The sequence below is a fragment of the Pongo abelii genome, chromosome 6, assembly GCF_028885655.2.
Source record: "Pongo abelii isolate AG06213 chromosome 6, NHGRI_mPonAbe1-v2.0_pri, whole genome shotgun sequence".
Classification (NCBI taxonomy): domain Eukaryota; kingdom Metazoa; phylum Chordata; class Mammalia; order Primates; family Hominidae; genus Pongo; species Pongo abelii.
The window spans coordinates 9,201,909-9,216,839 of record NC_071991.2 but is presented as its reverse complement, the minus strand read 5'-3'; the positions used below and the strand labels follow the sequence as shown (position 1 = coordinate 9,216,839).

Here is a 14,931-nt window from a genome sequence, read left to right as displayed (position 1 = left end):
ATTGCTGCTGCTGCTGTTCTTTCTATCACAGTGAAAGGAAAGCTGGAAATGATTAGGGCAGGGGCACATGTCAAGGGAAAGACCTGACCAACAAATGGAGCCTAGAAGTCTGGAATTAAACCGAGGAAGTACAATCCTTTATCCACAGTCTCTTATCCACAATGCTGAAATCTGAAAGCTTAAATACCAAAGATTTTTTTTTTCCTTTCATTAAACTTAGGCATTGAACTAATTTGACAGCAAAATTTGACCTGATGTGAAGGTATTTAAGTCTTTATTTAATCAACTTACTGTAAAAATGCACACATTTCACTGCAGAAATATTAATGTGTGTGATTACGGGTACCAACTCAAACCCTGTTGCTAGTTTGATGTGTGGTATATAAATCATATTATCCAAAAATAAATAAATAAATAAATCATATTACCTTACTAAATCTGCAAAATGCTGAATTCTAAAATATATCTGACACCAAGAGTTTCCTGATTAGGGACTGAACACACGTCATAATATGATACTTAGCTGTTCCTTTTTTCTAATTTGATGTGTATCTAAGGCTGGTTAATAAAACTGAAGAGGGGAGGAAGAAGGAGAGAATAGATGTTTTAAAGGTCATTGTGAAAAGCTACTTCAAATTAGATTTCAAGGTGAGTGAATGAGCAGCGAGAAATGAATGCAGTTAGGAACTGGGGAGCTTTTTTTTTTTGAGACGGAGTCTCACTCTGTCGCCCAGGCTGGAGTGCAGTGGCACAATCTCAGCTCACTGCAAGCTCTGCCTCCCGGGTTCACGCCATTCTCCTGCCTCAGCCTCCCGAGTAGCTGGGACTACAGGCACCCGCCACCACGCCCAGCTAATTTTTTGTATTTTTAGTAGAGACGGGGTTTCACCGTGTTAGCCAGGATGGTCTCCATCTCCTGACCTCGTGATCCGCCCACCTTGGCCTCCCAAAGTGCTGGGATTACAGGCGTGAGCCACTGCACCCGGCCTTGTTTTTTTGTTTTTTTAACATAAGCATTAAGACAAGAAAATCTATGAGGGAGGCTGAGCATAGTGGCTCACACCTCTAATGCCAGCACTTTGGCAGGACAAGGTAGGTGGATCACTTGAGGCCAGGAGTTCAAGACTAGCTTGGCTAACATGGTGAAACCCCATCTTTACTAAAAATCCAAAAATTAGCCAGGCATGGTGGCAGGCACCTGTAGTCCCAGCTACTCGGGAGGCTGAGGTGGAGGTATCACTTGAACCTGGGAGGCAGAGGCTGCAGTGAGACAAGATCGCACCACTGCCCTCCATCCTGAGCAACAGGGCGAGACTCTGTCTCAAAAATAAAAGAAAGACAATCTATGACGGAAAAGCAAAAATCTGTGATACTTTTGTAAAAGACTTGTAGATCTTTTAACAGTCCCTGTACCCAGAGCTGTCATCATTTGCATTGTAGCTTTTTAATGAAACTGGTGTAATTCCTAGCCATCCTAGGAATGGCTTTCATTGAACACCAGGGACTCAACTCCAGGTCCCTGGCCTCTCCCTGCTTCTAGACCCTGCAGGTTGTAGAGAGGCTGCTCAGCCTAGAGTCTCTCTCCTGCAGATGGTGCCTGCCACATGGCCAAGGCACCCACTCTCGAGCTGTATCTGTTTCACTGAATCACTGAGCCTCACCATTTTCCTCCAGGAGACGAGGCTTCTGTGGCGCTTGCTCAGGCTGGGTGTCCACGGTCAGGGGCTGGGGGCTGCAGGACTCCTGCACTGCTCCAGGTGGTGCCATCTTCTGAGGAAGCACGTCAGGGCAGGCAACAATCTAACAACCACAACCAAAACCGATCAGTACAGTTACAGAGAAGGCCACGAAAGAAATCAGTGGAATCATGGTGGACTTTCATTCATTCCTTTGCCAAATATTTAATGTACATCTACAATGAGCCAGGCACTGATTATGCAGTTACTTAATAAACATGGTTTACTTCTAGTTGGAGAAGACGTTCATCAAACACATCAAAACACAAATAAATACATAATTACAAACTGGGCTGTATGTTGGAAAGGAGAAGAAACTAATTCCATGAGACAGAACACAGGAGACCTATTTTAGACTGGGAGGCCAGAGAAGGCTTTCCGGAGGAAGTGTCCCGTAAGCAAACACTTAAAGGTTGAGAAGGGCTGGGCGCGCGAGGTGGCTCACGCCTGCAATCCCAGCACTTTGGGAGGCCAAGGCAGGTGGATCACAAGGTCAGAAGATCGAGACCATACTGGCTAACACGGCGAAACCCCGTCTCTACCAAAAAAATACAAAAAAATTAGCCAGGTGTGGTGGTGGGCACCTGTAGAGCCAGCTACTCAGGAGGCTGAGGCAGGAGAATGGCGTGAATCTGGGAGGCGGAGCTTGCAGTGAGCCGAGATCGCGCCACTGCACTCTAGCCTGGGTGACAGAGCTAGACTCCGTCTCAAAAAAAAAAATGGATGAGAAGAAGCCAGCCGGGAAAAACGTAGAAGTGACCCAGGCAAAGAGAACACTCAAAAACTCTCTCAGGGACAGGCGGGGGTAGCTCATGCCTGTAATCTCAACACTTTGGGAGGCTGAAGCAGGAGGATCACTTGAGCCCAGGAGTTCAAGACAAGCCTGGGCAACACAGTGAGACCCTGTCTCTCCAAAAAATTAAAAAATTAGCCAGGCATGGTGGCATGTCCCTGTGGTCCCAGCTACTTAGGAGGCTGAGGTGCGAGGATCGCTTGAGCCCAGGAGGTCAAGGCTGCAGTGAGCTATGATCACACCACTGCACTCTAGCCTTGGTGACAGAGCAAGATCCTGTGTCAAAAAACAAAAGAAAGAAAGAAAACAAAATTCTCAGGCAGAAAGAGGATGTCTGGTACAGTCAGGAATCATGAGAAGGCCAGTGTGTGAAGAGGAAAGAGAGGTGAGAAGGGAGATTGGAATGGTCATCATAGCACTCAGGAAGTCACACTGGACAGACCAACACCAAGACTGAGGCTACCTCACACCCCTTCTGTTTTTGGTTCTTGCTCAGCCCTAGGTATACACAATTACTCTGCCACAACCACTCTCTAGAACCTGCCAGTTCTGGAAGGTACTAGCTCACTACTAACATATTGGAATGTAGTAAGTGCCTTTCCCCTTTTCTCCCTCCCTTACGTTTCAAGGCACTTTTTTTTCGAACCGTCCTGCTACTGGCAAAATGTGGTGTAGGAGTTCCATTAAGAGACAGCTGCAGGCCGGGCATGATGGCTCATGCCTGTAATCCCAACACATTGGGAGGCAGAAGCGGGTGGATGACTTGAGCTCAGGAGTTTGAGACCAGCTTGGGCAACATGGCCAGACCACACCTCTACTAAAAATATAAAAATTAGCCAGGCCTGGTGGCATACATCTATATAGTCCCAGCTACTCGGGAGGCTGAGGTGGGAGGATCACTTGAGCCTGGGAGGCGGAGATTGCAGTGAGCTGAGATTGCACCAATGCTCCAGCCTAGGTGACAGAGCAAGATTCTGTCTCAAAAAAAATAAATAAATAGGCCAGGCGCAGTGGCTCATGCCTGTAATCCCAGCACTTTGGGAGGCCGAGGCAGGCAGATCACCTGAGGTCAGGAGTTCAAGACCAGCCTGACCAACATAGATAAACCCCATCTCTACCAAAAATACAAAGTTAGCCTGGTGTGGTGGTGCATGCCAGTAATTCCAGCTACTCGGGAGGCTGAGGCAGGAGAATCGCTTGAACCCAAGAGGTGGAGGTTGCAGTGAGCCGAGATCATGCCATTGCACTCCAGCCTAGGCAACAAAAGTGAAACTCCGTCTCAAAAAAAAAAAAAAAATTAAATTAAATAAATAAAAATAAAAAATAAACAAAATCCATTAACCATAAAATGAATACTTAACTAACTGTATAAAAATTTTAAAACCTTCAGGAGACTGAGGCAAGAGAATCAACCCAGAGGCGGAGGTTGCAATGAGCCAAGATCAGGCCACTGCACTCCAGGCTGGGTGGCAGAGCCAGACTGCATCTCAAAAAAAAAAAAAAAAAAAATGTAAAACCTGGCTGGGCACAGTGGCTCACACCTGTAACCCCAGCACCTTGGGAGGCCAACGCAGGAGGATCCCTTGAGCCCAGGAGTTCCAGACCAGCCTAGGTAACTTGGCAAGACCTCATCTACAAAAAAAATTTTTTAACTAGCTGTATGTGGTGGCAAGTGCCTGTAGTCCTAGCTACTCAAGAGGATCACTTGAGGCCAGGAGTTCGAGGCTGCAGTGAGCTATGATCGTGCCACTGCACTCCAGCCTGGACAACGGAGTAAGGCCCTATCTCTAAAAAAAGAAAACATGAAAAACAAAAACCTCCACAAGCAAACACAAACAACAAACTGGATAAATAACGCTTACAACTCATATGACAGACACAATGCTTATTGTTTCCAAAAGGTAAAAAAATATAGATAAGGAATATAAACAGACAATTCACCACCAAAAAAGGGTATACAAATAATCTTTAAAAATATATGCTGTGGCCGGGCGCAGTGGCTCACACCTGTAATCCCAGCACTTTGGGAGGCCGAGGTGGGCAGATCACGAGGTCAGGAGATCGAGACCATCCTGGCTAACACCCCGATTCTACTAGAAATACAGGAAATTAGCCGGGCATGGTGGCGGGTGCCTGTAGTCCCAGCTACTTGGGAGGCTGAGGCAGGAGAATGGCGTGAACCCAGGAGGCGGAGCTTGCAGTGAGCAGAGATCACGCCACTGCACTCCAGCCTGGGCAACACAGCGAGACTCTGTCTCAAAAAAAAAAAAAAAAAATGCTATGGTCAAACAAAAAAAAAAATGCTGTGGTCAAACAAAAGAAATTTCACAGAAATGGTCAGGTGTGGTGGCTCACACCTGTAATCCCAGCACTTTGGGAGGCCAAGGCAGGTGGATCACCTGAGGTCGGGAGTTTGAGAACATCCTGGCCAACATGGTGAAACACCATCTCTAATAAAAATACAAAAATTAAGCCGGGCATGTGGCTCACGCCTGTAATCCCACCACTTTGGGAGGCAGAGGCAGGAGTATCACCTGAGGTCAGTAGTTCAAGACCAGCCTGGCCAACATGGCAAAACCCTGTCTCTACTAAAAATACAAAAATTAGCTGGGCATGGTGGTGCATGTCTGTAATCCCAGCTACTCAGGAGGCTGAGGCAGGAGAATCACTTGAACCCGGGAGGCTGAGGTTGCAGTGAGACAAGATTGCACCACTGCACTCCAGCCTGGGTGACAGAGTGAGACTCCACCTCAAAAAAATAAAAATAAAAAAACTAAAAAAATTAGCCAGGCAGTAGTGGCACATGCCTGTAATCCCAGCCACTTGGGAGGCCGAGGCAGGAGAATCACTTGAGCCTGGGAGGTGGAGGGTAAGCCAAAATTGCACCATTGCACTACAGTCTGGGTGACAGAGTAAGACCTTGTCTCCAAAAAAAAAAAAGAAAAATTTCACAGAAATAAAATATTGTATCTTTTTTTTTTTTTTTTTTTTGAGACAGAGTCTCGCTCCGTCGCCCAGGCTGGAGTGCAGTGGTGCAATCTCGGCTCACTGCAACCTCTGCCTCCCAGGTTCAAGCGATTCTACTGCCTCAGCCTTCCGAGTAGCTGAGACTACAGGTGCGTGCCACCATACCCAGCTAATTTTTGTATTTTTAGTAGAGATGGGGTTTCACCATGTTGGCCTGGATGGTCTCGATCTGACCCCATGATCCACCCGCCTCAGCCTCCCAAAGTGCTGGGATTACAGGCGTGAGCCACTGTGCCCGGCCAATATTGCATCTTATGTACTGGCAATCATCACAAATTTTGATAACATTGTTCTACCAGGCTATGGCCACAAAATTTCTCTCATACATTGTTGGTGGTCCTCTAAATTGTTATACCCTCTATGAGGGAACAAACCTGTCAACAGCTATCAAAATTACAAATGTACTTTTTTTTTTTGAGATGGAGTCTCGCTCTGTTGCCAGGCTGGAGTGCAGTGGCACAATCTTGGCTCACTGCAACCTCCGACTCCCAGGTTCAAGCGATTCTCCTGCCTCAGCCTCCCAAGTGGCTGGGATTACAGGTGCATGCCACCACGCCCGGCTAATTTTTGTATTTTTAGTAGAGATGGGGTTTCACCATGTTGGCCAGGATGGTCTCGATCTTCTGACCTCATGAACTGCCCACCTCGGCCTCCCCAAGTGCTGGGATTACAGGCATTAGCCACCATGCCCGGCCTACACGTGTATTTCTAAGCCAACAATTTTGAGTTTCAAGCATTCCTTCTACAGTTAATTTTATATACATATATTTTTTTCAATTTAAATTTTTTTAACTTTTTACTTTTTTTTTGAAATAGGGTATGCCTCTGTCACACAGGCTGGAATACAGTGGCAAAATCACAGCTCACTGTAGCCTCAAACTACCAGGTTCAAGGGATCCTGCTGCCTCAGCCTCTCGAGTAGCTGGAAGTATAAGTGCATGCCACCACACCCAGCTAATTTTTTGTTTGGTTTTTCTGGTAGAGATGGGGTCTCGCTATGTTACCCAGGCTGATGTGGAACTCCTGGTCTTAAGTGATCCTCCCACCTCAGGTTCCCAAAATGCTGGGATTACAGGTGTGAGCCACCGCGCACAGCCCACACACACACATATGTATATTACATACATACATATATATACATACACATATATGTGAGATAGTCATTGCATCAAAGTTTGTTATAATACAAATTTAGAAACAATCTCAAGGAACAATTTAAATGGAACAACTCAAACTCCTTCCACAAAAGTTAATACAATGCAATTTCAGAGAGTGAGATAGCTGTAATGGCAGTGGCATGGAAGAAACCAAGATATAAGAAAAAAGAGGCAGAAGTGCACAGTGACTTACAAGACATTTGCGTTTTTCCAAAGTATGAGACATATATATGCTTATACATACAGAATATGGTACAGCTCTGTAAGAATACACAGGTGAGAACTACGCAGTTGAGAGAAATTGGGGATAGGAGGAAAACTTACTTTTCATTACAACCTTATGTACCTCTTTGAATTTTGTATCATGTCACTCAAAAAATAAATACAGTAGCCGGGCATGGTGGCTCACGCCTGTAATCCCAGCACTTTGGGAAGCCGAGGCGGGAGGATCACGAGGTCAGGAGATCAAGACTATCCTGGATAACACGGTGAAACCCCGTCTCTACTAAAAATACAAAAAAAACCACAAAAACCAAAAAAACAAAATTAGCCAGGCATGGTGGCGGACGCCTGCAGTCCCAGCTACTCCGGAGGCTGAGGCAGGAGAATGGCCTGAACCCGGGAGGCGGAGCTTGCAGTGAGCCGAGATCGCACCACCGCACTCCAGCCTAGGCGACAGAGCGAGACTCCGTCTCAAAAATAAATAATTAAATAAATACAGTAATTTAAAAAAATAAATAAGATCGCAGATTGTCTTCTACAGGTTAACACACTGGATATTGCTTCTCTTTGCTGGAGTGGCAGGAAGTCACAGGGTACCTAATCCCAGGAGAACAAAAGAATATGAATGAAGCACCAGAGGACTAAGATTCTCACCCCTGCTCAGCAGATCGTTCACTCCTCTCCTTCATTGCTCATATAGCTTCTCTTTGACTCACCTGCTGTCTGCGTTCCTCAAGTTCTCGCTGTATATTTTCTACCACGGCCACCGCCTCTTCTCCACTTTCAGGGTGATGTTCCCTCACCCAGGGCTGGAACTCCTCAGGCAGGATGGTCAGGAACTGCTCCAGCACCAGCAGCTCCAGGATCTGCTCCTTCGTGTGCAGCTCGGGCCTCAGCCACTCACAGCAGAGCACCCGGAGTTGGCTGAGAGCCTCCCGGGGTCCTGAAGCCTCATGGTACTGGAAGTGCCTGAAGCGCTGGTAAAAAGTCTCAAACGTTGGCGGGTTGTACTCCTGCATCCAGGTGCAGTCTTCTTCTTCCACCTTCACTATGAAAAGGTCTTCCTGCTCCTGGGAAGTCTCAGCTGGGGGATCTAAGTCTATAACTTCTCGGGATTCGGTCATTATCATTCAACTCAGAGGGAAGTCCTCGAGGCTGGCTGTGTTACACTGAACCAATTGGTTTTCTGCTCTTTAAGATCTTCTGAAGGACACTTCCAGTAGCATGCAACCTACTGATGTACTGGGAATCATTATTAGCAAAGGCAGATGGCAAAGACGTCATTTATACTAAAGATGACCACTCAACAAAGTAATTTACTTAAAAATAGGTACTACAAGGTAGCCATCACTTCACCCACAAAATGATAATAAGGAATATCCCCAACATTTTAAAAGTGTAAAAGAGAGCCATACAAATCTGACATCAGGCCCAACCTAAAACACAGTTTTAGAGCGAAGAACTTTACATTCCATATAAATAACGGGACGAGACTAACTAGTCCAGACGCAGCCGCTCTTTCTCTCTACCATAAGACAAACTTAAGTCGGAATAAAGGTGAAAATCATTATAATGGTCAAAACTGAGCCTGTCCTCTAAGCTACAAGAGCTTGACAGGCCAAGGGGAGACTCCATCGGTCCCAAAGAGAAGCAGCGTTTATAAAGTACAGATCTGGACCTGGATTCCTCAGAATGGCCCCTGACCCCGAGATACAGAGACTGTGGCTCGGTAAGGGTAGGGACAGGACCCCCGCCCAGTCACGAAGCCGCTGCCCCCTCCCCTCAAGGCCCCACTCTAGGGGAGCTCTTCTGGAACATCAAGCTCCCCGCAGCCGAGGCTGGGAAGATGCGGTTCTTCCCATGGAGAGAAACCGAAGCCGACACTTCCCAACACTTCCTCGCCGGAAGTAACCAAGTCCAGTCTTCCCCTGTCCAACGGGGTTAAACCGTTAGATCCCACCCCCCCGAAAGCACTTCCGCATCCTCTCTAGGAATCCCGGAGGACCTCGCCTCGCAGGGGGGCGGACCAATCGGCGGGGAGATGGGACGCGGGCCCCGAGTCCCAGCCCACCCTCAGTGACTGGGACGTCCCCAGGGCCTCCGAAGCCGCTGGCACAGCATCACCAAAGCGGGGAGGCAAACGGAGCCACTCTCTCCCCTGCTCTATCCCAAAGCCACTCAAACAGCCCAAGCTCCTCCCCTTTCCGTGGGGTGGGGAAGAGGGCGGGGCCTCCAGAGTTGGGCTGAGGTTGCTCGTGTCTGATTGGCCGGGGAGCTTGTGCCTTCCCCTACCCCCAACGCTCTGCGCCCGGATTCGAAGTAGGTCTGTACCTTGCTGATAGCCCGCAAAACCTTACTTATGTTGAATCTGGGGCCCTTAGGTTTTCTTCACCCGCATCCTCGCTACTCTCACTACCCACTTTCCAAACACACCCACCTCTGACCACCGCAGTCGGCTCAGAGGGCCGACATCTTCAACGTCACACCCGCGAGTCGCAGGGGCCAGCGGCTCCCGGGACTACATCTCCCAGGAGGTGGCGCGCGGGACTCGCCAGTTGGCCAATTGGGGTGCGGCTCTCTTTGCAGCCTCGGTCTCGCGAGCCTCTCGGAAGGTGGCAGGGCCGGGAGTCGTGTCCTCGGGAGCCAGGGCTGGAAGGCTGGGGGTGGGGGGAGGGAGTGGGGCATCCCTTTGAAGAGAGGGGCGTTGCTTACGCAAGGCTTCCCTGGCCAAGGGGGTCTCGTCCTTAATGATACCTCTTTTCAGCCAGGCGCGGGGTCCCACGCTTGTAAGCCTAGCGAGTGGACAGGCTGAGGAAGCAGAATAGCTTGAGCCCAAGAGTTCGAGACCAGCCTGGGCAACATAGCGAGACCCCCCCGTCTATTAGTAATACCCTCCCTTGGCCGGGCTCGGTGACCCACACCTGTAATGCCACCACTTTGGGAGGCCGAGATGGGTGGATCACCTGAGGCCAGGAGTTCGAGACCAGCCTGGCCAACATGGTGAAACCCTGTCTCTACTAAAAATACCAAAACTTAGCTGGGCGTGGTGGCGCGAGCCTGTAATCCCAGCTACTTGGGAGGCTGAGGCAGGAGAATCACTTGAACCTGGGAGGCTGAGGTTGCAGTGAGCCGGGATCGCACCATTGCACTCCAGCCTGGGCAACATAGTGAGACCCCATCTCTTAGTAATAATCTCTCCTGTTTTGTTTGTTTGTTTGTTTGTTTGTTTGTTTTTGAGACGGAGTCTCATTGTCCCCCAGGCTGGAGTGCAGTGGCACGATCTCGGCTCACTGTAACCCCTGCTCCCAGGTTCGAGCAATTCTCCTGTCTCAGCCTCTCGAGTAGCTGAGATTACAGGCAGCTCACAAGGCCCGGCTTATTTTGTATTTTTAGTAGAGACGGGGTTTCCCCATGTTGGCCAGGCTGGTCTCGAACTCCTGACCTCAGGTGATGTGCCCGCATCGGCCTTCCAGAGTTCTCCTTTTCATATGGTGCTTTATAGTTTCCAAGCCCCAGCCCTCCGTCCCCCCCGACTCCCCCCCCCCACCCCGTGCAGTTTACAAAGTTGATGGGCAGGCAGAAGAGTTACCGTTGCCACTGTTTTACAGGCACGAAGGAAGGAACTGCTGTGAAATTGCAGCATCTGCAAAAAGATGAGAAGATATTTAGAAGTTAAAGGTCTTTTTTCAGGGAGCCCAAAATCTTGCATTGTAAGTAGCTTCCTATCTAGGACCGAACCCCTGGTGAATGTTCGCAATGCCTGTATTTTGTGTGTTAGTGAGTTGGTGTAGAATTTCGCACCTATGGCTTAATTTTGTTGCTCATATAAAGTTGTTTAATATCTATGAAAGTTGTTCCAGATGGGCATGGTGGCTCACGCCTGTAATCCCAACATTTTGGGAGGCCGAGGTGAAAGGATCACTAGAATCCAGGAGTTGAAGACCAGCCTGGCCTTTTTACCCCGTCTCTACAAAAAATAAAATAAAATTAGCTAGGCATGGTGGTGCATGCCTGTAGTCTCAGCTACTCAGCAGGCTGAGACTGGAGGATCACTTGAATTCAAGAGGTTGAGGCTGCAGTGAGTTATGATTGTGCCATTGCACTTCAGCACCTCAGTGACAGAGACACCCCGTCTCAAAAAAAAAAAATGTTTGGTGGATACCCATTCTTTTCTAATATATTTACCTCCATTTAAATTATTTATTTTATTTATTTATTTATTTGTTTTATTTATTTTTTTGAGACCAAATCTCACTCTGTCTCCCAGGCTAGAGTGCAGTGGCATGATCTCGGCTCACTGCAACCTCCGCCTCCCGGGTTCAAGCAATTCTCCTGCCTCAGCCTCCTGAGTAGCTGGGATTACAGGCGTGTGCCACCACACCTGGCTAACTTTTTGTATTTTTAATAGAGACGGGGTTTCACCGTGTTACCCAGGATGGTCTCGATCTCCTGACCTCGTGATCTGCCTGCTTCGGCCTCCCAAAGTGCTGGGATTACAGGCGTGAGCCACTGCAACCGGCTTGAATTATTTATAAACACCTTTTGCATTTCAATAATTTATTTCTTAAATAGATAACACATTTGCATAAGTCAAAATTCAATAGGGCACTTAAAGTCTTCCTCTCATTCTCTTTCTACATTCATTTTTCTGTCTAGAGATAGCCAAGATGACTAGTTTCTTTTTTTTTTTTTTGAGATGGAGTTTTGCTGGTTGCCTAGGCTGGAGTGAATGGTGCAATCTTGGCTTACTGAAACCTCTGCCTCCTGGGTTCAAGTGATTCTCCTGCCTCAGCCTCCCGAGTAGCTGCGATTACAGGCATGCGCCACCATGCCTGGCTAATTTTGTATTTTTTAGTAGAGACGGGGTTTCTCCATGTTGGTCAGGCTGGTCTTGAACTTCCGACCTCAGGTTGATCCGCCCGCCTCGGCCTCCCAAAGTGCTGGGATTACAGGCGTGAGCCACCGCACGTCGCTCCATAGGAGATATTTTTATGTCTAGTTATTAAACACACCTGGATTGATAAATAGTGTTTGGTTTGTTTGGGCGTGGGGTGGGGAGGGGGATTGCTTGAACCCAGGAGGCAGAGTTTGCAGTGAGCCCAGGTCAGGAGATCAAGACCATCCTGGCTAACATGGTGAAACCCCGTCTCTACTAAAAATACAAAAAATTAGCCGGGTGTGGTGGCACGCGCCTGTAATCCCAGCTACTTGGGAGGCTGAGGCAGGAGAATCACTTGAACCCGAGCGATACTCCCTCTCAAAAAAAAAAAAATTTTAATTTTATATGGAGACACATCCTCACTGTGTTGCTCAGGGTGGCCTGGAACTCCTGGTCTCAAGCGATCATCTCATTTTATGCAAGTTGCAAGTCACCAGGAGCTTGACATCAACCAAGACACTTTGTTTTAGAGACAGAGTCTTGCTCTGTCACCCAGGCTGGAGTGCACTGGTGCGATCATATCTCACTGCAGTCTTGACCTCCTGGGCTCAAAGGATCCTCCCACCTCAGCCTCCCAAGTAAGTGGTGTGTCCTGAGCTGGTTCCTTCCGGTGGGTTCATCCTCTCACTGACTTCAAGAATGCAGCCTTGGACCTTCGCTGTGAGTGTTACAGCTCTTAAAGATGGCACGGACCCAAAGAGTGAGTAGCAGCAAGATTTATTGTGAAGAGGGAAAGAACAAACCTTCCACAGCATGGAAGGGCACTGCAGCGGGTTGCCTCCGCTGACTGGGGTGGGAACTTTTAGTCTCTCATTTGTCCCCTCCCATGTCCTGTTTCTGTCCTATCAGAAATGCCGTTTTTTCCATACTCCCTGCGATTGGCTGCTTTTAGAATCCTGCTGATTGGTCCATTTTACAGAGCGCTGATTGGTGCATTTTTACAAACCTCTTGTAAGACATAAAAGTTGTCCAACTCCCCACTCGACCCAGGAAGTCCAACTAGCTTCACCTCTCACTGGGACTACAGGTGCGCACCACCACACACAGCTAATTTTTTATTTTTTGTAGAGATTGGGGTCTCCAATTCCTGGCTTCCAGCGATCTTCCCCCCTCAGCCTCCCAAAATGCTGGGATTACAGGCATACACCACTGAGCCAGGCCAGGACACATCTTTGAGCCTCAATTTCCTCATCTTTGTTAGGATCAAAGTCGTTAACATCTGATGTACATGGAAGCATTTAGTTTTAAAAAAAAACAAAACTTTTTCCAACTGGGCGCAGTGGCTCACGCCTGTAATCCCAGCACTTTGGGAGGCCGGGGCAGGCGGATCACGAGGTCAGGAGTTCCAGACCAGCCTGACCAACATGGTGAAACCCCGTCTCTACTAAAATACCAAAAGTAGCTGGGCATGGTGGCGCGCGCCTGTAGTCCAAGCTACTCAGGAGGCTAAGACAGCCTGGCGACAGAGCGAGAGTACGCCTCAAAAAAGAAAAAAAAAAAAAAAAACAACTTTGTCCAACCTGGGCAATATAGTGAAACCCCGTCCCCACAGAAAAATTAATAAAGCCAGGCGTGGTCGCGCGCACCTGTAGTCCTAGATACTTGGGAGGCTGAAGCTGGAGAATTGCTTGAACCCGGGAGACAGAAGTTGCAGTGAGCCGAAATCGCGCCACTGCAGTCCAGCCTGGGCGACAGAGCCAGACCCTGTCTATTTAATCCTGAAGGTGCCCGCCCTTGCCGGAACTCGGCCACCGGCTCGGACGCCCGTATTTCCCCGGGATGCGGGAAACCGTCAAGACCCGCTGCGTCGGGCGGGGCTAGGACGATAAACCAGCGAGATGGACCTCACCCCATCAGGCGCCTAGAGAGGCCCCGGAAATGCAGAGAAGGGTGTCGCAAGGCGTCGATGACGCACTTCCGGCACGGGAAGTTTTCGGTTGCTTGACGGAGGGAGTTGTAGGTGCAAAGCTGAGGAAAGAAGGAAGTGTGAGAGAGGGGCTTGATGTGATAAGGGCCGGTGTTTGGGACCGGAGGGTGTTGAGGGCTGATGAGTTCCTTGGGTTTGCTCTTTTTTCACTTGAAGACTCCAGGAAGGGCATCACATGTCGGAGAAAGATGAATTCCAGCTTGACCGTCCAGAGGCGCGGCAGTGACGCCGAGTTGGGACCCTGGGTGATGGCTGCGAGGTCCAAGGACGCGGCGCTGTCCCAACGCGACGGAGTTTTGCCCGTGAAAGTGGAGGAAGACTCACCCGGAAGTTGGGAGCCCAGCTATCCCGCGGCTTGGCCTGACCCCGAAACTTCTCGACTGCACTTTAGGCAGCTGCGTTACCAGGAGGTGGCTGGACCGGAAGAGGCGCTGAGCCGGCTCCGAGAACTCTGTCGTCGGTGGCTGAGGCCCGAGCTGCTCTCCAAGGAGCAGATCCTGGAGCTGCTGGTGCTGGAGCAGTTCCTCACCATCCTGCCCGAGGAGCTCCAAGCCTGGGTGCGAGAGCACTGCCCAGAGAGCGGGGAGGAGGCGGTGGCCGTGGTGCGGGCTCTGCAGCGAGCGCTCGATGGAACCTCACCCCAGGTGAGAAGCGAAAGGCCCGTTCTGGAGGTGGGAGTGTGGAAAATAGACGTGTATGGGGTGATCTGCGTTTCGGAACTTCTTTCGTTATTACATTTCGTGTGAACATTGGGGTGTGTATGGACTTCCTTTCTGTAGGCCACAGTGACAGATCCATCCAGGAGATGACTTGAGTTATAGACCTCAGCATAAAGCGAACACGTATTACTGGTTTTCTTTCTTTTTCTTTTTCTTTCTTTTTTTTTTTTTTCTTGTTGTTGTTTGAGATGGAGTTTCACTCTTGTTGCCCAAGCTGGAGTGCAGTGGCGCGATCTCGGCTCACTATAACCTCTGACTCCCGGGTTCAAGCGATTCTCCTGCCTCAGTTTCCCGAGTAGCTGGGATTACAGACGCCCGCCACCACGCCCGGCTAATTTTTATATTTTTAGTAGAGACGGGGTTTCACCGTGTTGGCCAGGCTGGTCTCGAACTCCTGACCTCAGGTGATCC

The 14,931-nt window shown here is 49.0% G+C and overlaps 2 protein-coding genes across 18 annotated transcripts in view; one reads left to right on the top strand and one right to left on the bottom strand.

The window, feature by feature from the left end:
• The window catches only part of ZKSCAN5 (zinc finger with KRAB and SCAN domains 5), a 33,816-nt gene extending 20,220 nt beyond the window's left edge, over positions 1-13,596 (bottom strand). For 3 of the 4 annotated variants that reach the window (XM_054560190.2, XM_024249684.3, XM_024249685.3), the window contains exons 1-5: positions 13,461-13,596; positions 10,525-10,578; positions 9,373-9,592; positions 7,652-8,177; positions 1,662-1,800 (exon numbers count right to left, since the gene is read on the bottom strand). In XM_054560190.2, coding sequence (XP_054416165.1) covers positions 1,662-1,800; positions 7,652-8,065 — 553 coding nt within the window. In that variant the 5' untranslated portion in view covers positions 8,066-8,177; positions 9,373-9,592; positions 10,525-10,578; positions 13,461-13,596. Of the gene's footprint in view, positions 1-1,661; positions 1,801-7,037; positions 7,533-7,651; positions 8,178-9,372; positions 9,593-10,524; positions 10,579-13,460 lie in introns of those variants that run through there. The other variant, XM_024249686.3, reaches the window with a different exon arrangement.
• The window catches only part of ZNF394 (zinc finger protein 394), a 26,969-nt gene continuing 21,027 nt past the window's right edge, over positions 8,990-14,931 (top strand). For 11 of the 14 annotated variants that reach the window (XM_054558979.2, XM_024249326.3, XM_024249325.3 and 8 more), the window contains exon 1: positions 13,706-14,445. In XM_054558979.2, coding sequence (XP_054414954.1) covers positions 13,753-14,445 — 693 coding nt within the window. In that variant the 5' untranslated portion in view covers positions 13,706-13,752. 14 annotated transcript variants of the gene reach the window in all.